We start from the raw sequence: 24,276 nt of genomic DNA, 5'->3' as shown, positions 1-24,276 counted from the left end.
TAATATTGAGGACAGTTCTGTTATCAGATATTTAAAACAAGAATTGTGTATTAAAAAACAGTCTCGGAATGAAAGCAATTAATTTAATGTCAATGTTAAGATGCCGTGTTCTCGGAGTACTATGAGAACCAAGAATATTTTTCTGTGGTGAGTCTTTACGGATGTTCAGTGGTGCTGTGAAGTACAGAGAACTGTAGCTCTCTGAGCGGTAGGCATTTTTCAGAGGCATTTATTTGGAAAGAATTTTTATTGGAATGTAAGAAATAGTTTTGCTTGTGCAGCCAGCAATGTATATGTAGCACTTCACATTGAACAGACGAGAATCTTAAAATTTTTTTCCTGTTAAAAAGTGCCATGGGTTAGTATTTGTCTTGTATATATAATAAAATAAATATTCATTCTTTTAGGGTGAAAAAGGAGATAAAGGAGAACCAGGACCAGAAGGCATTCACGGAAGAGAGGTAAACTGAATGATATTGAAAGTCAAGTTACAAACTTTTGGGGGGATGGTTAAGCAACGAAATTCAGAATTTATGTAAGGAGAGTGATGCGTTTAGGAAATGTGTATGCCTGGAGAGTTAACATCCACAAGATGATGGAGCAAGAAAAAGAGATGCATTCAGGTGAGATATGAGTTCTTAGGGCTTCAGGTTGGACAGGAGAGCTGTGGGTAAGGATGTGGTAGGTTCCATGATATTTCTGCTGAGGGCTCATGAGATAAACTGAAACAAGCGTGGGGATTAAAGCAACACAATATAGGTGAGAATCATTCCTGTCTGGATAATCTGCTGGAAAAGAGGGCATTTCTGGAGGCAGGGTAAAGCTAGGCCTGGAGCCTTCGTTTCTGAAAAGAAAAATACACAGGCTGTTAGCCATTCCTGAGTGAGAGCCATGGGTCACTCACTGTGCCATGTGGCTCATGTGATAGAGAATTTGAGTTAAAATTTCACTTTTTTTTTCTCTGCCAGATTTCACTGCCTACTTAGTTAATTGGTCTGGTCCATATTTGAGGTAGAGCATGAATTTGTGTCTAAAAATACTGGATAATCCTGATCATTGAGTTCACATTCAAGCTTGAACCTGAGCTAACACTAAAGACACACCCAGTAACAAACCTTACTTTTGCCTAATTTATTTTTAAATTTAAATTTATTTTTGTTTATATTAAACCAAGATGAGAGGGCAGAAAATAAGAATTTTTTTTTTCAATGCAATACTAAAATGGCCAACCAGCATGATTTGAATAGCAAGATTTTAAATAAATAAATAAATAATATCAAGCCAGCGGTTTTCCTTATCCCCCTCTTCCCCTCCTGTCTCTTCCTTGACCTAGCTGGGGGTCAACCTGGGTTTAGATTTTAATGCAGGATACTGTTGGCTCTCCAATTGCAGTGCATCGCAGTTAAAGGCAGAGAGCATCTCACAAAGGCATCTGAACCTGACTGTCCAAATTCTGTGGGGAATGACTGGCATTAGGACTGGAATCCAGATACAGGATTGATTTGGAAAAACCATTCAGCAAAGCTTTTTTAAACAACTTTACCAAAAGAGTAAAAGGGTCAGCATTTGATACACAAATGCTATGACAGTCTAGCTGGGTCTACTGAAAACGCAGTAAAACAGACTACATAATTATGACACTTTTTATGTCATCTGGCTTTCTACGCACACTGTAACTATAAAAATATTTTTCCTATTTTAGGTTATTATCATTTAATGCTAGATAAATCAGGCTATTTTTGACTAATAGTGGATGTCCTCCATATGAAAGCATATACTATGTACTGAGCTGAAACTATGTTTAGGTATTCAAAGAGGTATTCTCTTGTAGCCTGCCTGTCTGTAAAGGTGAACCGTATACTTCTGTCATGCATACATATATGCTGACAGCATGGAAAAAACACATCTGTGTTTCTTTCCATAGCTCTGGGGACATTTCTGTGTTGGTCTTACACGATCTCCTTTACTACACAGGATCTTGTTCCATAAACCTTTTAGGAAGAGTAAGGTATACCAAGTATCTGGTGAACTCTAGAACATATTTGACATAGTGGCACTGTGAAAGTGTAAAATATCGAACCTTTATATTGTGAAATATTTACTGAACTGTTGTAATGTGTCAATAAATGGTAGATTATCATCATGGGAACTGTCATTAAAACATTTTGGAAGTAAAACTGGACAAGGCAATATAACATTGTATTGTTTGAATCCACACATAATTCCTTTTTAACAACACTTATATAAAATGCTTTGGATTAAGTTATCACTGTGCATGGAGATGCCAGTCATTAAGTTTAAATTTAAAGGACTGTGTATCATTGACTCTTGGTTGCTATCAGTGTCTCTCAAACTCATTCCACATACAGAAATGTAACATCTGATATTTCTGAAATAATCAAGTTAATCTGCTTACATGGGTGTAATCTGCAGTGCTGTATAAAGAAAGCCTGAAAACACTTAAAGTTAGTGGTATCGGCTGCTGGCAGCTGTTGTCTCTGCCTGGGAGAGTGAGGGTTTCCATACTCGCAAGTGAAGAACTTGAAAATGATGACTGAACATTTTATCTTGCACAAATGGTAGAAACATATTTCAATTTATTTTAATCAAAATCAGGAAAGTAGGTGTCACAGAACAGTTTTGCTTGCTGTTACTAATTGTGTTTTCTTAGCTGTACAAAAAGTTCTTGCTAGAATGAAGTAGCATGTCAGAGGGAAAGCCAGACCTGATTTGGAGACGGCTTTCTGTAATGATGAAGAGATACCTAAGAAGTTTAATTCCCTCATCCCTCACTGATTGTGCTAACTGGGTCAGTTAATATCATTGAGAACCAGGTTTGGATGCAGGAACTGTGAATATATTTAACTGCTCTTCACATCTCCCAGTTTATCACTCCAGGAGTCTGAGCCAAGATCTGCAATGCCATGTCCCAGTCCAGGACATTATTCAAAATCCATCTGACAACATTAATACCTACTATAAATACTAGTTAAGTGGTTGCCATTGTTTTTAGCTTCTTAAGGAGTAGTTATAAATAACTTAATATATTACTTATGTAGTCCTCCCATGGTATGTGTTCACATTACATCTGTAAGCAGGTATTTGCCTGTATAATTTGAACAGCCAGTTTGCTTAAGTAGTATCTCTCTTTTATCCCTTGAGATTTTTTTAGTCACTTGACATTAATAATGCTATCATTTCTATCACTGTAACAAGTGGCGCTTCATAGACACACTGTCTGAAAGAAATCCTGATAAATACAGTTTCTTCTCCATCACACTCATATCCCATATGGAATAAGGACAAATTTCCAATACAAATATCCATGAAACTATCTGTGGAGTAAGATCTATGTTTTATTCATACGTTTGTCAGTTGAACTGAAATGGAAAGAAAATCTTTATTGTTGAAACTTTTAGACTCTATTTGGAGTCATGTCATTTTCTTGATCAGTGGTGCAGGTAGGAAGTGCATACCATGGGATACTAGCAATTAATGTTTTGCTGACATAAATGAAATCCTTCAGCAAAAGTAAGTGAAAACAGAAAGTTTTATCATATTTATCAGCATGTGTCATGCATAGCTAGGGGAAGAATAGAGTCTTTCTTGTAAATTGTTAAAAAAAAAGTGTAAAATAATCTGAAATTAAAGTCTAGTATATAATCTCTACAGCATTAAACCAAATGATTCATTAATTGTTTTTTTTCTCCTGCTGGGAAAGGTGATACCCTAAGTGACTTTTTAAAAACTTTCCTACATAAAATGTTGTTATTCTTTACATACTTGATGTCAAAGGATGGACCTCTGAAGTTCAGTGAGCAATGAAAAAAATCCCAGGTTTTCAATGGAAAGACGGAAAACATATCAGAACTTCTTATTTTTATGCTTGTGGGGAAAGGTGAACAGAAGTATGAACATTTTTAAAGGGATCCAGTGTCTTGATATGATAGTAACAGTTGTTTACCTGCACACCCTCATGGCCTGTCTCTCTAATCTTGAACTCTCTTAGTATTAGCATTGTAAGGAAACATTTGGATAGGAAGGGAAGAATCCTATTGCTTGACAGTATGAAGTTGGTAATGATATTTAATTATATCTAGAGTTTGAGGATTCTGTTAGGAACAAAAGTATAAAGAGATAGTAGGCGTTGCTCAGGATCCAGAAAATTCTAGTAGCGTAGCAACTTGGAAGTTTTTGAATTACATTAACGAGAAAAAAGCAATGGCAATATTTAAAAGTACGAGACATAAACTGAAAAATAGTATATTGTTTGGAGCTTTGAAAATACTTTGCTAGATTAGAAAATTTATCCCAACATATACAGCTTGGTGTTATACAGCTGACTCTGAAGCTGTTGTTTTAATTTAGATTTTAAGGCTGCTCTGGAGAAAGCATAGTTCTGTTGTCTTACTCGTTAGAGTATTTCCAAGTTTTATTACTCGGTAGAGATTGATGATTTGATCTATAATAATTTTTTTGCACATTGTTAGTTAATGTGTTGGATTGTTTACTGTGTTTCCAGTACTTTAGATAATATGTGTTGTTCTAGGAAATTTTAACCTGATGTGAGATTGAACCAGATTAATGCAGGCCAGGAAATTGTAAATCATGAATGATGTTTTTCCAAACAGGTATCTTTTAGAGTGAAAAACCTGTTCTCTTCAAAAGATTATGCCAGTCTTACAGCATTTTCCATTGCCACATGCATGCAGCATAGCGTATGCTGCACAAATAGGTGTATTCCCAGTGGGCAACACTTGGCTGCTGCTGGAGTCCTCTGGTTGGGGTCTGGTTGATCTTTGCATTTCTTCAGTGGGGAGAGCACCAGTCGTCAGCTGCCGGTACACTTTACCTGTTTCATCTCTTTTCTGTGGTGACGTATAAGCACTGTCTACTGCTCGCTCTCTCTGAGAATGTTTTCAGTGTGTGATACAGTTTTCTCAGGCCTCATTGAACCTGGTAGAGCATGTTAAGTCACAATTCATCAAGTAAAGCATTAGGGCACAAAAAGCATGTTTTACTTGGAGGGAACACTTAGCATAACAATTTTCCTAACATTCCAGAACTCTAGAAAGAGTTTTTTTTATTGATAATTTCATGCAAAGCTAACAATTCAGTTATTTTGGTACTCTGTCGCAGACTTCTCTGATCAAATTCATGTCTGTTATTATCGTAAACATTTTGTCTCAGGGTAGAGGTTAATGCACTTCTCAGATATTTTCCAGCTGTGGATAAGTAAGTAACTGATGGCAGCTGAGAAAAGGCTGTGGGTCCTATCTTCTAACGCTACTGGTGAGGTTTGTGTTGTGGTTGATATCTGTCTCTATCTCAGTAGTTTGTCTCCAACGAGCTGTTAAACAGAACCCTGGCTCTCGATGCCCTTGGTCCCTCTGGTCTCCAGTCCATACGGAAACCCTTCAGTCCAGTTGTCTGCTACCAGGCAGCATAAGCCTTAGAAACTCTGGCAGCTCTGTAAGAGTTTCCCAGTAAGCTTCCTCTCCTTACCCTAGCTTTCTTGAGGCTTCTGTTTGCTCTCAGATCAGCTCATTGTCAGTCTACTGCTGAAAGTCTTCCTCAAACTTCCCTGGCCTGTCATTCAAATCCCCCTGTTTGGGCTGCAGGGTTTTTATCACAGGGATTGCTGGCTAGTCGGTCTCAGCTGGAGAGGTGTCTGCTCATTAAACCCTTACAAATCCCTTGTGTGGCTTTTAAACCCAGCTGAACATCACAGTGTCAAGGTTAAAAGCAACAGTTGAGTCTGCAAGAAAATCTAATTTACAGAAGCAGACTCCTTTAAATTACAGGATGCTTTCCCCATCCTGTGCAAGCACCAACACAGGTTTCCCTTTTAATATAACTCCTGTAGGTTATATGGGAGTACTCACAGAAGGTGTATACTTGGTTCAAGTTGTTGCTGTCATTTGATGAGCAGGTTAGATGATACTCGTAGGGGCTAGGATTCCTTTGTAGGGTAGTTCCTGAGACACTAAAGGCATATGGGGTGTGATTTCCCAGCACAAGCAGCAAGCTGTGAATCCTCTGTTCTCTTTATCTTCTGTCCTTTTTGCTAGTGATGGTAGTAGTACCGGTTTGCAGATCATCATGTTGACCCAAAAGAATTGGCTTAGGGGAAAATGTTGTTTGGGTCCCTTTTCTTGCAAAATCTTTGACTGTTCTGATCTTATCCAAATGACTGAAAACATAGGAAGTGAAAAACTGTTTCGTTTTCTGGTTATGGTTATACCTGGCACTTCTGTTGAATGAATAAAGTGCTCTCAGACTTGGTAAGAAACATATTTATCACATCACTAAGTAAAGTTATTTTTTCTTCGCCATGGAACTCCAGAGCATGGCAAACATGGTATGAGATTGTCGCTGGTTTAAAAGGAAAATTCAAATAGAAAAACCGTCACCTTTTATGCCGGTAGTGTTGGAACACCATTAATAAAATCCCATTCTTTGAAGAATTCATGAAACCATGGTCCTTTTTAGAGCTTTAAAGCACAGTTACTGTATTTTAATGGTTTTCTTCTCCTAATTCAGTTGGTTTTGTAGGCCGGCTAAGACTTCAGTAAACTAATATCACAGAAAAGTCTGGTTAAATATTTGTCAAAAATAGTGTCAACCAATATGGTAACTTCTCCTTTAAATTCCTTCCACTAGAAGAAATACCATTGTCATCACCTTCCAAACAAAAAGCCTGCCTCTAGTTTAATCTTTCCCCCGTTGGCCCCAATTTTGCTGACTTCACACCCTTATTTATATTCGTGATATACTTGTTTCAGTAATTTCTCTGGTCAGCAATTGTGTTACAGTAATACCTGTCTTATTGTGTATATATATATATAACGTTTCTCATTTCTGCCATTTCTCATGTTGTTATCTTCTTAGCCTCAAATTGGCCTTATGCATGCATATCCTAATGCTTACTTTACATTTTGGCATCCATAGAGGAACCATAATGTAAGTTTATTCTGATCTGTAAAAAGACCAAGCTGTAGTCCTTACAGAGGAGAAAAAGTACCAGCTGAAGAGTGTTCATGAACTCACAAATGTGTATTATTATATTGCTTCCAAAAAGCTAGAATTAGATCGGGATAGAATTCAATAATTCATTTACCCTCTGTTATGAGAGCTGCTGGAATTTTTATTCAGTTCTTCAATTTCTGGCAAATCTGGTAACAGACTCCTTAGGTCAATAGAAATTAGTTTGTTGTTTTCAAAACCGACCTCGTTCTCCTAAAATATTGAAAAAAACAAGCTTTTCTAATTTAAAGCTTAATCTAAAATCATCCAAATTATATCTGTTTAGATAACCATTTTACTGAAGCATCCTGTTCTGGTCTCTGCCAGAGACAGGATACTGTACTGTACTGTGCTAGAAGGGGCTACAGATTTGACTTAGCACAGGAATTCTTACTACTTATGTCATTTCAGAGACAGTAAGCAGCAGCTAAACCTCTCAGCAGCTTTAAAAGGGTGGCTGCAGGGAAGACTAGGCATGGTGCAGTACCAGATGTGTTTTTGCAAGCATTCACTATGTCTGGAACTTAAGATGATATTTTTAAAAGATATATAATGTGTAGAAGAACAAGAAATATATCTAATGGGATAACCTCTTAAGCAATTTTTTTTTTCTGATACTACTTTTGGTTTTGGGGGTTTTAAACTGCAAAGGAAAGCTAATTCAAGTATTTTAAAATGAATACTTTATATAAAAACCTTCCTGGGTACTCAAAAATCCTGCTTCAAACACTGTTAAGGCTTGTTGTCAAATATGTAGTTTCCCCTTGTCCTTTTTATGTGAGGTCGACCTCTGGTCATCATCTCTGCAGTAGCTGTCAAACTGCATACCTCACCAAGGTGCACTGCAGGAACACTACTAAAAGCTTTAAACACACTAATTAGGAAAAAATGAGGTTCATAGTTTGACGGTGCATGGCTTAGGTTCAGTGTCTTTCATCTGCAGTTGTCTTTTCTGTTCAGTAGAGACACAGAGATACATATCACTGTCTGTGAGTTGCAGATTTTTTTTACCCTTATCTTTTCTCTTCTGTAAATATACAGCCTAAGAGCTAATTCTTAAACTCAAACCTATTGTTCCACTGCTGATTTGCTAATACTGATTTTGAACCAAATCCATACAGTTTGCATACCTGAAAAATCCCTAAAATGGCTTTTTAGAATATGCAGTGGTTGTGTTTTATGCAGTCTTTCAGAAGGAGGTGAAAAGTAAAATGTAGTAAATGGAGACAATATTAAAACTATGTCATAAATATGCAGATTGTAACAAGAAAGCAATTTTTTGGCTTGGTTTTTGAATCCATCTGCCTATTACATTTTTTTAAGTTCAAACAGCAAAACTACTTCTGATTTAACTATTACATATTTGGCAAGCTTAATAAAGGACAAATGAAAGCTAAATCAGGGGTATTTACAACAACCACAAATTTAATCCAAAGTGGGTACTTAAATGCTCATATAGTTCTAAATGATGTTCCTTCCAGATGGTGAATTAATGTAATTTTAGCAGGAAGTGAAGTTGCACAAATATGCAGTATTTAGAACACTCACTGATTTAATGCTTCTGTACTCACCAAGGCACAGATGTTACTTATCATTTTTGTGCCAGTTGTCTCTATCTTTCCAATTATTGCAAACTGAGGAAGAGAGTCTGAGTTTGCAAGGGCAAAAAGGGGGCTGGGAAGAACTTAAGTTAGTAAACCTTAATTCAGATGTAGATGAATCTTTTCTGTCCTTGACCTATTTAACCTCCACAATAATAACAATGGTGGCCTACTTGTGGAGTATCTCATTGTGATTTGGTCCTGTATTGCCTACGTTATTGCCATTTGGTTTCTAAGTAAAATCTTTGAACCTGTAGAGCTGTCTCTGACTTACAGTGTACATGCTCTCCTGTCGCATGCCTCTAAAGCAGTGATCAGAGGGAAGGCACAAGACAAATCTCTTGACTTAAACAAAAAGGAGTTTCTGGCATGTTGGTCCAGCATCAGAATTAAGTTCATTCCTTATTGCAGAATGACTTGAATTTGCTGGGCATATTTCAAAACCTCTTGCTTTTCATTGTGTTTTGCAGCAATGAGAAGACAACAAAGATTATGTGCTGGGTGCTAAAGACTTTTTTTTTTTTTTTTGGGGTGCTTCTGGTGAGACTTGTTAGTGGAAGAGCTGTATTGTAGATATTCTAGAGGGTAGATTCAGACTGGATATAAGGAGAAAATTTTTTACAATGAGGATGGTGAAACACTGGAACAGGTTGCCCAGAGAGGTTGTGGATGCCCCATCCCTGGAAACATTCAAGGTCAGGTTGGACGGGGCTCTGAGCAACCTGATCTATTTGAAGATGTCCCTGCTTATTGCAGGGGGGTTGGACTAGATGACCTTTAAAGGTCCCTTCCAACACAAACCATTCTATGATTCTGCGATTGTGAAATTGCTGTGTATGTAATGTGTAAGACTAGGCAGTATTATCTGCTTATCCAGCTGAAGACAGAACTAAGGAGGGAGGTATGAAGGACTTGATTATTTCTCTAATTGCCTCTTCAAACACTGGTGAAGATCAGAGTGTTGGAGGACGTGCAGCAGCTCTGAACTGTACCCTGCTGTAGCTCACCAGCTCAGCATTGCTACTTGAAACATAGAATCCACAGCTCTTTCTCCACCTCTACCTCTTTCCCAATTTTAGCAGAGGTTAAGTGAATGTACTAGTACTTTTTCTAGTATTCTGTTTTATCTTTGTCGGCCACGCAAGACACAGACCTACTGGGACTGCAAAGGAACTTTGCATTTCTACGTGCTACTTGCCATAATGGGGCACAATCAAGTAGATAGTTTGGCTTTGGATGTTTAATTATGTATTGAAGACACATGCGCTCTTTGGTAGATGTTTCTCTGTTCACAAAATAATGAAAATAAAGAATTATGAGATAGTAGAACTAATAATGTGATAGTATTTTAAGGCTTAGTTGGTTAGTATATACTAATTCACAGCACTACAGGATTTTGTCCAACGCTTTCCACAGATGACAACAAATACGCATTTTTCTTCTTTGCCCAGGGACTGAAAGGTGACCCTGGTAGTCCTGGTCTGGCTGGTCCTAAAGGAGAAAAGGTACTTTTTTTATCTGTAAAGTTGTATATATATGTGAGTGTGCATGATATTTCTTCAATATTGAACACGTTCCCTTAACTACATGTGACAAACACCCACTGCTGCCATTTGTGTAGCTTAAGGGTTGAAGAATATGAATACAGACTAACTGCAAATATGGAAGACAAGTACTCTTTATCACAACAAATTTTGAAAGGAATTCAGAGCAGGAGCCTAAATTCAGTGTTCTGAATTGCTCTCTGGGTGCTCTGATTTGCTCCCATGGCCTGAACCTGAAGGTCTCTCAGCACGGTTCGTACCTCAGCGACCTAATTCTGTGAAGTCTTTACATATGTGAACTGTCACACTGACTTCAGTGGCTACCTTGTGCATGTAAGCTGCAGCTTGTAATTTAACATATGCAAATGTGTTTTGAAGGATTGCTTTTTTAAGCTGTGATTCATTTATGCAGAGGCCTGCCTTTTTTTTTCCATTTAACCTGTGGTGAACTGTGTACATCTATGCCATTACTGAAAAAGAATATTGCTTTACTCACATATTTTCATAATCAGAGCACGTTTGATAATTATACTGAATTTACTTCTGCAGTGGTGCATATCCTCTAAAATGCGTAGAGGTTAAAGAGATTGCTGATTTACTTACTCTCCTGTTTTAACTAGGGAGATGCAGGACCTCCGGGACCAACTGCCTTGAGCGTAAGTACACGTAAAACAAAAACGGACGAAAGAAAATCACTAAGAAATGTTGCAGGTTTTACCTTATTTGCAATGTAAATACTTTCATTATTAAATTTAACAGCCAATTCCCTCTCTTTAGAATGCCTCTGCATTTTTTATATACATTGTGAAGCAGGGAAAAGGGAATTTTATAAATATAAAGAAAATAAGCATATTTAAAACGTCTTGTTTCCCACCAAATGCTAACAAGAGTATTGGGTTTTTATTCTGTGTATAGACAGTATAGGCTGGCTGAAGTGAAAGAATTCCCTGGTTATTTTTAGTGAAAAACATTTTTCAGTAAAAGCTTGTAAAACTAATTAATGCTTTTTAAGATATTGTAAATATTCTGTTGTCAGGTTATTTTATTAAGTACTTAGTTATGAGTGCAATGCCATATGTATGACACAGTATTATATATATAGCATGCGTATGTTCAAATTTGACACACAGGACCCTATTTTCAGAAAGTTAAGGATGTGGAGACGCATCCAGCAGCCAGATAGATGTGAGGCTGCCACAGCTCCTTGCCCTCGGGTCCAGCTGGTAGCGGTGCTGAGCGTGCATTCCCAATAGGCACACAAACACACGTACAACACATGTAGACAGGTCTGACCACACAGGTCAACACAGATGGACACACTCAGCACTCCCACAAACACAAACAGTACCAACAGCCTCGTCCTGTTACCCTCTCTGGCTGATCATGATGATGGTCTGGTACTGGGAAATACATACATATATGCAATGTGCATCCCTCTAGTAGCTGAGCTGACACACAGCCTAACCAGTAGATGCCCCTACTCCTGGTCTCTCCAGTTACTGGTACCTGGACGTTCGGCCCCCCTGAGGCTCACAGCCCCACTCCAGTTGCTGGTGCAGACCTGCTCACTCACAGACACCCATGGAAAAACATGCATGTACACCCCGCCCCCTCCCCCCCCCTCCCCCCCTCGCATGCCTGCGCTCGCTCCATTTGTTGGTACCACAAAGGCATAGACCATTGTCTTTTATGAAACACATCATATGCTTCTGGTTCCTTGCATTACGCAATAATGCTGCTACTGATAATAAAAATAATTAAAATAATTTCAGTATTGGCTTAATTATAGTCCATTTAAATTTCCATGATTGGACATTTCTAATAGTATTTGAGAATAACATATGCTTCAGTATGAAGCATTCTCTATCTAGAAAAAGAGGTTGCAAAATTCTTTTCACACAGAACAGAAAATTGTTTAGAGTTTGTCCTTTTAAACACTTGCAGAGTTACATATCGTGGTCTTGACATCTATACAATCTTTTTATCTTACATAATGACCAGATATGCTTAACAAACACAGACTGGAAAGGAAAAAGAAATGTAACATTATAATGATGGAAAATCACTTACTAGATTCTTATGAAGAATGATATTTCAATAATTTAGGGTTTTTTACAGTTTCTACAATTCTCAGTGGAAAAAAAGCAGACAGGTATCTTACACAGACTTTTTCTATAAAGAAAGAATCAGACTCAGGAAGCTCCAAATTTGGTCACTAATTCATTTATTCCCTTTCCTGTAATTTACCTGCAAAAAAAAAATATGTGGTCAGACATGATGATTAGTTGTCTTTCAAGTATGAAGAAAGACTACTTGAGTATGGATCTAACAGTTTCTTTTTGAGGATCTGGTACATGCCTGTGCACCAGAAAAGAGAATTGACCTGCGTATTAGTTGTATTCTGACTAGATAGTGCCACAGAAATGGTGGAAGATGTTTTTAATTTCCTTGCAATGATCTGTGCCCCAAGCATGTACAAAGCCTAAAGAGAAATGTCCCCAAAACTCTCCAGGGCAAGTTTTGCTTCATAAAAGTAATAAATTCTATCTGAATCCAAGTGATTTTGCTCACAAACTGAAATGAGAAGGCCTCCCATTAAGGACAGTCCATTTGGCAAAAAACAGTTGAGAATGGTGCCAGAGAGCATGGCAAAAAGGAAAACAAAGATAAAAGCTCCCAAATTCCCAGGCTATAGTTCCACAGCATGAATAGCTCTTCCCCTAAACTCGGTGTTATGAACTACTTCTACTCTATTCATGTTACCCATGTAATCCTAAATAAACTTCATAAGAACTATCATTCATAGTTTAAATGATTATACATTGTCTTTTCACTCTCTCCATTTCCAAGACCGTGGCAAGGACCTCCGTTAGATCTGACAAACATTGAAGGATGTAACCAGAGACCCATACCGTAAAAATAAATTCTACTCTAAGGTTTCAAAATTAAGTTGCCATATTTTATGGTACTTGTTTTTGGATTAGGAAATCTAAATATCCGGTGTCTTGATTTCCTGGAGATAAATTAGTACTGTGTCCCAAGATCAGTGTCTGTTTGCTACAGTTCATGTGTTGCTAACGGTAAACAGGGCCAATTATGTCCTTCAGCTCTTGAATATACAGTCAAAATGTGTGTTGAAGGACTTAATGGTGAAATATTTTTAGTATACAACCTTGATTCTAAGATTGTTACTGCAATAGATGGATTGGAGTAGATCTTGCTTCAGATGGATTTGTACAGGCCTTGAAGGGATCACTGAAATAGAAATAGGATACCTCTGAAGATAAGACACAGGAAAAAGAATTGAGGATGCCTATTTTCTGTGCGCTATGGGACCATAGAATGGTCCTTTTGAACATTTCTTGTGTAAATGACGGAAAAATGACTACATCCATTCTGATAGCAGCACCCGGATATGTTAGGCCTGTGTCAAATGCATTCATTGTCTTCAGTTGCAGTTGTGGACACGTAGCTTTCCTAGGAGTCGTAGTCAGAGGTTAGTAGTATGATATCAAAAATCAGAAGCTGCTTACAAATTGACTGAACTTACTCCTTCTGTACCTTAAGTGATTCACTTTCATGAAATGGACTGTCAAAGAATTACATTTCTTTGATTACAAAATGTTGTGCAAATGTTTCAGTTCAGTTGATTCAGGCATAGCAAGATGTCTCTGTGTTGGCACATCCACTGATGGTCGTCTTCACACTTTTTCAAAGGAAACATTTAAATTTTAGGAAAGCAGACACGAGTCCTTAGAGGGATGTTACTAAGTGACGTACTGAAACATTTTTTTGTGTAGCTGCTAACTGAGAGAAGAGACAAGAGTGAGTGTGAATTGGTTTAGCAGTTTGAAGACAGATTACAACACTGCGGGAATATATGGCCCAGCAGGAAGGCTTTCTCTCTCCACCACTGTAAATAGTCACGCGTTTCTGTTGGCAAGAGCTAAAAGAAGATGAATGACATGAATGGTGGTGGCTCAGGGAAAATCCAGTCTTCAGCGTTGTTTTATTTGTGTGACTTCTGTGTGGTCGTGACTCTTTTATGATATATAATCATGAAAGGAAGATGTCGTATCTTGCTGTGAATACGTAGTAGGTCAGATAAGGTTCATGTGTCACTGAATGAGAAGTTACTATGTCAGGACCATTCATGCTGTTACAGCTAAAATGTGACATCAGTGTTTCAGTTATGAACGCTATTAAAGCAAAGCTTTGAAATACTCCATTCATTTGGGGCTCATGCATAATGTCATAAATTTATCCTCTACTTACAGTCATTTTTAGTTTTTCCTAATATGAAAATGATTTATTTCTTTTTATCAAAATGCAAAATGAATTATTATGCTGGGGGGCGGGGAGGGAAGAGGAGTGAAAATAATGACACACTGTTAGAGCTAAGTCCAAAATGCATTTGGGCAGGGAGGCAGGGAATATTGAAAGGGACTTGGTTTTGCTCAAGCTGGGTGATTGGGCCTGGGTCATTGACCTTCTGCCCCAGTGCAATTGCATATTGAGACAGGTGGGAAATGATGGCATTACAGAGCTCTGCTGCCCTGTGCAGCTCTTCCATTCCTATGTATTTCCATAGAAATCATACACCCGTGGAATAAGCTGGAGAAGGTCTACCGTATATGCTGGTCTCAGTATAAACTAGAGCATCAGCAGTGTTGTGCAGAGCCAGAGCGTTCTCCCCACACACAGACCTGCACCATGGTCCTGTCCTCAGCACGGGGAACATGAAGGTGGCAAAAGGCTGAAACTGCTTCACTGCAGTCATTCCCAAACAGCTGGTTGGTGCTCCTTCGGTCCGTGGAGGGTTGTTTGTAGGTAATCTACAGAAGCATGTAACAGTAAGTAGTAGAAACTCTTGTTTTTTCATTTGTCTGTGCTAGTGGTACCTGTGAAAGTCTAAAAGGTGTCAGTGACCCTGTGTCTAAAAGTGTTCAGGCATCCCTGATGTGTAGGAAATCCCGTGCTGCTCGGAAGCACAGTAAGTGCGCACTGCCCTCCAACATGAAAAAATGCAGAAGAGAATGAAGTTATTGGTACTTGGAGGAAAAAAAGCTGTATTTTTAAGTGTTCAACTGACAGATAGAGCCATTATAGTCTCTGTAAGGAATGAGGGATACTTGGAGGCAGTATGTATGGCAGAATTCATAAATACTCAACAGCTGTAACAACCTATCAGGTGGATGAGCGTATGCCAAACTGCGAAACAGGGGAAATAATACCGCTGCTTTTTTAAGATGCAAAAATGATTTTATGACTTTGAAATGGAAATTTCATAGCTCAGAAAGCTCATTGGTCTGAAGAAAAAGGTAGAGCTCTGAATACTCCTGTTTGATGTCATTTAACAGAAAATCTTTACTGAAATCCTAAAGCATGCACACTTAACAAAACTTCTCACATGCAACAATAGCAGGGAATTCAGAAAGAAATTGTGTATGCCTGACTACGTTTCTGCAGTGAATAGGATTAGAATTGCAGCCCATGTGTTTCTGTACATTTCTTTAAGGCAGGTACGGAAGTCTTGTTAATACAATTTCATCATTCTTGCATGATGAATTAGAGGGAAAAAAAGTAACAGCGTTGTAGCGCAAAACATGCTAAGCTGTAAAAAGAAATATATGGAAAAATTTATAGGCTTTATGTAGAATCCTAATGAAATTAGTAACTTCAGTAGTTCTAAGTATATTTGTTTGATTCATGCATTATTCATACAAATACATTTTAGTGGCTTGGATCATTAACTTTGACATATATGTGCATATTTAAGCACTTTTAGTAAGGATGTAAAGTTTTTCTGTGTTTCCATGGAGTCAGTTAACACTACGCAAGCCAAGATATATGTATTTATTTTGTCTCCTCAGTTATGGTGGTAGTTTTATGGGAGTAGTCCAAAGTCATGATTGATTCTCATCCTTTCTTTATGCTGTCTTTAATTTCTCTGGTATGTTCTTTCTGAATTGCTCTGTAAATACTAGGTGTCTCTTCATTAGTATTTTTCAAGTGTCTTATAATGCATGCTGGGAATATATTTTGAACTTTTCTTCCTCATTATGCCTACTTTATGCAGGGATATGTTTAGTCTTTAAAGGTTATGTTCCCTGATAAATTGTACTGTAGCCGAAGACCCTTCAGAGAATAAACAGGAGGGATTATACTGTTCTGTTGTGTGGTTTTGTCAAAATGTGGAATTTAGTGGCAAAAGCTGAGGACTGCTTTCTGCAGGGGCACAGCTGGCTCCGCAGCTTGCCCACTTTGGTATCCCCAGCTTAAGCCTGTGCGTGCCGTGTCGGAAGAGTGACAGGTGAGGGAAGGTAGCACAGCCATCTCTTGTAAAATATATGATAACTATTCCTCTTGACACTCGATACGCTGCTTTTAGTTCCTGAGGAAAACGAGCGTCCGTCTGTACGTTCCTGCGAACCTATCCCTTTCAGGAGTTATAAAATAGTCATCCAGATGGCACCAAGTGTTTACGCAGAAGCCGAGGCTTAAGTCGTTCACAGACAGAAGTCCCCAAGACTTGCTTACTAAACAGATAGTTGGAATGTTGGCTCCTAGGTCTGGTTAAATCGAGCCAAAGGAAGCTGGTGCACAAGTGCGGCGCGGAGGCGGCTGGGGGAGGAAGGTGCAGATTCAGGCCCAGGCAAGCTCCGCTGTCACTTTTGGCTCTCCCCTCCCTAAACAAACATCAGCAACAGATTACACAGCTTTCCTCTCGGAGCTTTGGCAGTTATTGTTGTAAAGCTAAAATTCACTTTCAGCAGTGTTGTCTAGGAATTTCATAAATTCATTTGATGCAATACTTTGGTCATAGTGTAATTATTTGGCATTTATACGGAACTCCAAAGAGGAGGCGTTTGGTATCCCAGCATTCTTGTTGTTGTAATGGTCAGCAGTATTTTGGATGATCCTTCCTGAAAAATCATGTGCCAGTTTTTGCTTATCTTGACTTCTGCACACGATTCCTTTCTTGTCTCACAGTGGAAAAAATAAAGTCATCTGAATAACTTAAGAAGGGGACACCCCCCCATTAGTAAGCATCTTAACTAATATTATCCTCTCTTTCTTTTTGTGTAATGATGTAAAGTAAAGGAAAGCAATTCTAGTTAACTAAAGAAAGTATAAACAGAAGATTATATTTTCATTCTAAATCTCTTCTTTTCATATACATCCCTCTAAGAAAAATCTGAATTTTATCTATTTGAGCTTTTTTAATGGAGGTATATTAATTTCATGAAAATACTGAACTGTTCAGTTGTTTTGCATGAGAAATAGTGATCTTTAACTCTCACAGTATAACTTGCAAATATTCCCTTCTTTAAAAAATGCTTTTGAAGTATGGAAACAGATCCTATTAAGATTACCCTTTTAGTGAAACAGAAGATGTTTTAGCAGTTTCAGTCTGTTTTTATCTTCTTTATGCAGTAATACTGATACTGAAGGTACAAGTGAAGATTGATGTCTTAGCCTCACAGAAAATTTGTTTTTAAAAAATTCACAGTCTGCTAAATTGGCAAGAATGTGATTTATATGTCCTTTATTAGAAGAATGATTTGAGAATAGTCCCATATGCAGTAGACATCAATGTAAAGAATCATTTCAAATTATTCCTCAGGATTTAAAATGATACTTTTTTCGCTTAGAAAATAAACCCATGTCTATTAAAAGTACTAGGTTCATAAAGTGTGAACTTCTGTGAAATTACTCTTCCAGTTTCCCTTTGAAACGATTGTCTCTGAAGCAAAGTAGATTTCAAGTGAAGTTACCAGAGAGCGCTACAGAAATGACCAAACCGAAAGCATAATGAGATCAGTGATGAACTTTCTGTTTGGTTCAGTTATAGATTGTCACGAAAATGTAGCTGGTCATGTTTTCTGGCAGACTGAAATACTTCTGCTAAATGCTGTCTCCTTTCCCACAGAAGTAAATGGGTTGGCAGCAGTTTTGAAAGCAAAATCGTGACCTATTCCACTTTGCACTCCCAAGCAAAACAGTATGATTACTGTAGTAGCAATAAGAAGCCAAACATGGGGTACAAATCTTTCAAATTGCCATCTCGACTTACTTCAGTAAGGATGTGAGTGAGACCAGGTCATGTTTGGAAGTGCTGAAGACAGAGGTATTTGAGATAAGCGGTAGTCTAATTTCCCTCACTAAACGATGATACAAGAAATTAGTCATACATCTGTGATTTTCCTGTGCCATTTTTCCCGTGCTAGCAAAATTTTGTAACAGTGAGGTGTGTCTGCAGGCTCTGTGGGTTTCTGTGTGGGTGGTGATGGGCAGTCTTGTGGACAAGAAGAGCAAACCATCATAGTCGTATTTTAAGATTGATCTCTTCCTCACCCTCCTGTTTGGGCTTCGAGGTGGGGCAGCAGGACAGTCACAGCAAGTAAACTGGCTTGAAGATATCTGGTAAACCAACACTGTAGCCATCTTGACTGCAGGGAAAGTATTTATATTTCAGCTTCTTTGCTTGCTGAGGGTAATAGCCCATTCTTACATGAGAGGAAGCTACTCTTTTCCCCTCAATATGGTACAAACAGGCCAAAGAGGAAAATATCCTCAAAATAAGATAGAAGGATCACAGTAACAATCAGGACCTGCACGGTAGAACTTGTTGTCTGGTAACGCCTCCAGATAAGTAGATGAATTTAAGACCTAATTGAACTGCATCTTGATGCAATCTGTCTGGGACGCTGGGGCATTCTTGCATGAGTGCAGCCACAGCAGTACCATCCATCCCATGAGCAGTATTTGGGTGGCTGGGGAATGTTCTTCAAGTCAGTCAGGCTGCAGCTCTATTGTGATCACACATTGTCAGGAATTTGGAAATCCACGATCTCTTTTTACCTGACTATTGATTTGTGTGATTCTATGCTGCTCTACTTGTGGGTTTTACAGAGGGATCATTCTATATGTAATTCATCAGTGTGACGGCTTTTCTTTATCCTGGTGAGAACTGTGCGTTGAAGAACTAGGTCAAGCCCCTGCAGTGGGAATTGCCCACCAATTCGCTTGTAAAAAGGTTTAAGTGTTGATTTTAATTCAGTAGAGCTATACCTTTCTGTTTATAAACATATTGTTTCCAAATTGCTTAGGCAAATGACGTCTGTTATAGTTGGGTCTTCTTAAAGTAGCAAGTTTTATCATTATAAAAGCTCGCATATTCAAATGATTAAAAAATGACCTATTCTTACATTACCACAAGGTGTTTCTGCATACCTAATTTTGTCTTTGCTTGACTCATTTCACTAAACTACATACACTTTCTCCCTGTCTAGTAGCATTTATTCCATAAAAATTGAGGTCATGTGTTTGCTGGAATTCATAGTGAGGAAAAAAATGGGTAAGAGTAGTTTTTGTGTAGAACACAGAAACCAGTCTATGAAGGTCTATAATGAAATAGGTTTTGTGCATTAATTAGACCTGCCTTATTATTGTTAGCATTTGTATTATATTTTTAATTTGTGTTAAGAAGGAAAGGCTGCCATGCTCAGAATCTATTTCAGCAACATTACCTACAAGTACGTAAGGCAGCTGTCTAGCCTTCTGCTTCAAAAACTATCAGCTATGTTTTGAAGCGACTTTCAGAATACCAAAAATGTACTTGCTTGTCTAATATTTTACTCTTTTGGCATCAGCCATAAGCTTCCGAAGGAAGTAATATGAATAACGACTTTAACTTCACTCTTCCACTTCAGCTGGGATTCTTGTTTTGTTTTGTTTTAATTCACCAAGAGGTCACGACAAAAGCTTTGCTTTTGTTCAGAGTGTGTTCTTAGGCAATTACTCTGAGCTATTAAATTTATGAACCAAGTCTCCACCATGTCTCTGCAGATGCTTGTCGTGATATATCAGGCATTTAAAAATGTTTTTATACCTGCAGGGTCACAGGATTAGCCCTTCTGTAATAAGTGGCTTCTGATAGCTACATGCCAGCTAATACACTTTAAACTGATAGCTTATGAAACTTAAAACAGCTTAACTGGCTGAACTGTTAGCTGATTTTTCTGTCACTTCCAAACACATTTCTCTTCTACCATCTCAAGTTTAATAATTCTTATTAGCTTTTATCTCCTGATACTTGCAAAAAATACTCTTAAGTATTAAAATCTTAATTCCTACAGATATTTTCAATGACGTGCAAGTTCTTTTAAAAGCTCACTTATTCTACTGTAGCATTTTTTAAACCCGTCATTTTTCCTGTATTCCCTCAACTAAAGCTTAGTCTAAGTTTTGACGATATTTTGTTTAAGTATCTGTCAGCATGTGCTTCACAGCATGCTTGCTTTTTCTTTATCTAGCTTCACAACCAGCATCTTTTCCCTTGCCAACAATTCCCTTTACGTTTTACCTATTATAAAGGAATTCACAAGTTTCCACTCTTAACTTCATTTTCAAAATTTTGTACAACCCTCTTGTGCCTGCCTGTGCATCATGTTTCATCTCTCTTCATAGCCGTCCTCACTCATTGTAATAGATTTTCTAGGTTTCAGATGCGCCTGAGCCCATTTCCAGCTTGTTGACTTTTTTTCCCCCAAGCTACATGGTAATGTTTGAGACATTTCCACTTCATGTTCCTCAAGCTCCCTTCAGGCATGTAACTCCAGGGGGCTTGCCTGGTCCATGTCAGGTACAAGCCCTAAAGACTGCATATGTTATTTCAGTTGACTTCTTCATGAAGTAGGTAGAAGGGTACCACCTTCCAACCTCAAAGGTGGCCTGGCAGAGTCAGGAGAACCCCGTGCATATTAGGCTACCTGTAAGGATGCATTATATTTTCCTGCCAGTCTGATGCCACAGGAATAGGCTGTTCTTATATCTCACTTTGCCTTGTGCTATTCCTACACCTCCTTTTGCTCATCGCCATACCCATCGTCTTGCCAGTGCAAGACTATCGGTGTGACACATAGTGAATCGTTTTAATTGCTTTGGATGTTGTTTACCTGGGGAGATGGTACATGTAAAATAGATTGCCTTCTGACATGAAATGTTTTCAGTACAATTAATGGCATATCCCGTGAGGCCACGTGTATGTATTCAGTCTATATTCTGTCTCTTTCTGTCTGCGGTGGTGGGCTCCTTTGATGGGGTTTGTCTACCCACTGTGCCGTCTGTGATTTGAGGGAGTCAAGAATCTGATCTTTGATCTCCAAAGGGAGATCTCCAGAAGTTAAATAGGGGTAAGAGCTAAGTAGATACTTTGGTCTGCCTTCCTACAAATACGTACGTACTTTTCTGTGCTAAACTGTTACATTCATTGCCAGATTTTATAGGAGTTCAACAGGGGATGTTTTATTTATCTCTTTAGACAGATTTCACTGTAGAGAAGTTTTCTTTTTCATTCCTTCTGCAGGTTTCTTCTTCAGTTGTTTTTCCAGGATCTCATTCAGTGAATGCTGAACAGGGATAGCGTTGCTAAGTCATTACCATTGCCTAGTTATTACAGTTTTACAGCTGTGTTAGGTAACATGGCCCATGTTGTCCTATCACTTTTTAAACCGAAGATCCCACTGAAGTTAATGTGAACTTTTATCTCAGTTTCAATGTCAGGATGTGGCTCCTTGTACAGGGTAGTCCTCCCTGCCTAGTTACCAATTGTAAGCTGCTCTCCTCCCTTTCCTCGAAGATAAACCTCCTTATCTGGTTCCTTTTTCTTGACAATAATATTGTAGAGAGAAGAAAAAGAATAAAAGTAGATCTTGGACAAAAATGTTGGCTATTAATTATCATTATTGTGCAGTTACATTCTTGTGTAATTCTTGTCCTCTTGGAGCCTTATTGTACAGATATGTGAGGCTAAGTATTTCCTCCTCCATAAAACAGACGTTACAGGTTTTCGTCTCATTCCCCTGCATGAAGTTGTCACTAGAAATGAAATATTAACAAAACAAAACTCCACCTCTTCCTAATTCCCAGAATTTCTCAACAAAGGTGGAATATTGCTAACAGTTGGACGGACAAAATTCTCTGCAAGTTCCAAACTACCTTGAGGAAAAAGTAGAGGTTTACAGAGGTCACATTCACATACTGCTTTATGGGTTTGTGCATGTATAAGCTACGTAACTGCACTGTAATTAACTTACCGTGATTTATTTGTTGGACACAACATTATCATGCATATTCTAGTTCCATAAACTTTTGGGGAAAGATGGAAATGGTGCACATCAGTTTTGTAAAAGATCCTAAACCTTATCCTGTTTACATTATAAACTGAAGTGAAAGGAGAAACATCTTATAGTGAAATACTGTGTGAGGTACACTTCTAGGTTCAGTGTTTGAAAGTAGAGAAATGATAGGAATAGAAAAACTCTTGAACTGACTACTTTTATTTAAAATTTAAGTCAGACTTCATTCTAATCAACTTAAAACAGCTCTTGAAGATATATGAGCTAGCAGCTTTGGCATGCCCACTTTCTCAAGTTTATCTTGGGATTTAGAGATCATAAATGAACTTTTTAAATTCATTTCTGGAAATCTGGACACTTTTTAGAAACATGATTCTCAGGGAGCCTCAGTTTACCCTTATTGGGGCAATAAATATGTGTAATTGATTCTAAATAAGGAGTTCAGAATTTGACCAAAGATATAACTCAAGCTGAAGCAATACCTGAGTCGGAGTAATTTAAATGGTTAAGAATTTAATATTTTAATATTTCAAACTCTTAAGTAAACTAAACACAAGTTCTTTACTTTTGTGATACCCTGTAAGAATATGCAGTATCACATTCAATACTTTTTTTTTTTTAATTATACAAAGTAGAACTGTTCAGTGCTCTTTGCTGATTACATTGAAACTGATTTCATATTTCTTGTTGCTATAATGGAAATTGGATCGCTTCCTTGAAGTAATTTTTTTTTAAAACTGTGTTCCAAGGTGACTCATAAAGTAAAGGGGGGGGCACTGTTCTAAGTACAGAGCTGTTATTTGAAGGCTTTATGATTATATCATACATTAATCAGATATAAAATTAGAGCCCCAAAGCGTCAGAAACAGTCTGTGATTCTGTCTGTGACTGCAAGGCAGATCCTTGCACTGAGTTCAGAAGTAAGGCTCACAAGTCGAGAGTATATTCAAAACACCCAAAGCTCCTGTGCCTGGTCAGGGGAGAGGGCGAGAGAGAAGTGGCTCTAAAGGGTTTTGAAAAGCTGAGCCAGGCACACAGAGGAAGCTGCACAGGGCTGGTTCTTACAATACAGCGAGCGTAAGGCCTTCTGCTATATTTAGTCCCCTTTCCCTCCCCTCCCTTCCCTTCCCATCCCCCTTCAGTGCCTGTATTTGAATTTGAGTTTGAGTAAGATGTCATTCATTTAATATAACTTTTTTTTTCCTTTTTTTTTTTTTTGTGGCATCCTAACTTAACAAGATAAATCACTTTTCATATAACACCGTAGTTAAATATAACTATGCTTAAGTAGTGCTGACTTACCTCTTCTTTTCCAAATGATTCATCCTTTATATGGAGGAAAGTGATTAATAATTACTGTTTGCATTTTCTTCTCGCACCTTAATATAACATTATCCTGAAAGAAGTTATTATGAATAAGCTATTATTAGAAAGAAATGCTTTGTCTTGACATCTGGCTCTTTGGCTTAGTCTTACTTCTGTAAAATAATAGAGGCTGAAAGTAACACCGAATGTTATATGTGTTTAATGTTTGTATTTTCAGGGTTTGCCAGGGCTGGAGGGTCCTCAAGGTCCACCTGGCAAAGAAGGTCAAAGGGTGAGTAAACTTGAACAACTGGTGAGTGTGCTAACTGACCTTGATGTGTGACTTCTCTCTAAGCACTAATAAAAAATGGAAAGGTAGCAGCTGAGTATGAAGCATGCTGACAACAAATTGAGCTTTGACATTTGAGGTTTCTCTTCAGTTGAAGGAGATTTAACAATTTCAGCCATCTAAAGTGTTTTAATGACTGGCAGCACAGATGCAGATATTGTCATTTGTGCAACATGTTTCTGCTGCAATTTTGAGTGAAAGAACATTAAAATTGCTCAGAAGTTTTCATTTTATTGCAGGGATAGACCATACCTTACTACGTCTAAGATATATAAAAATATGGATTTAGGGTCATTATCTAAAATATT

The 24,276-nt window shown here is 38.0% G+C and overlaps 1 protein-coding gene across 1 annotated transcript in view; it reads left to right on the top strand.

Annotated features, from left to right (window-relative positions):
• Nucleotides 1–24,276, top strand: part of COL19A1 (collagen type XIX alpha 1 chain) — a 198,092-nt gene that overhangs the window by 91,316 nt on the left and 82,500 nt on the right. The window contains 4 exon segments of the mRNA XM_050893865.1: nucleotides 408–461; nucleotides 10,079–10,132; nucleotides 10,792–10,827; nucleotides 23,858–23,911. Of these exon segments, the coding sequence (XP_050749822.1) occupies nucleotides 408–461; nucleotides 10,079–10,132; nucleotides 10,792–10,827; nucleotides 23,858–23,911 (198 nt within the window).

This window comes from Gymnogyps californianus, chromosome 3, assembly GCF_018139145.2.
Source record: "Gymnogyps californianus isolate 813 chromosome 3, ASM1813914v2, whole genome shotgun sequence".
NCBI classification, from domain to species: Eukaryota; Metazoa; Chordata; class Aves; order Accipitriformes; family Cathartidae; genus Gymnogyps; species Gymnogyps californianus.
Note: the sequence above shows the minus strand (reverse complement) of the source record. Positions and strands in the feature narration are given on the sequence as shown.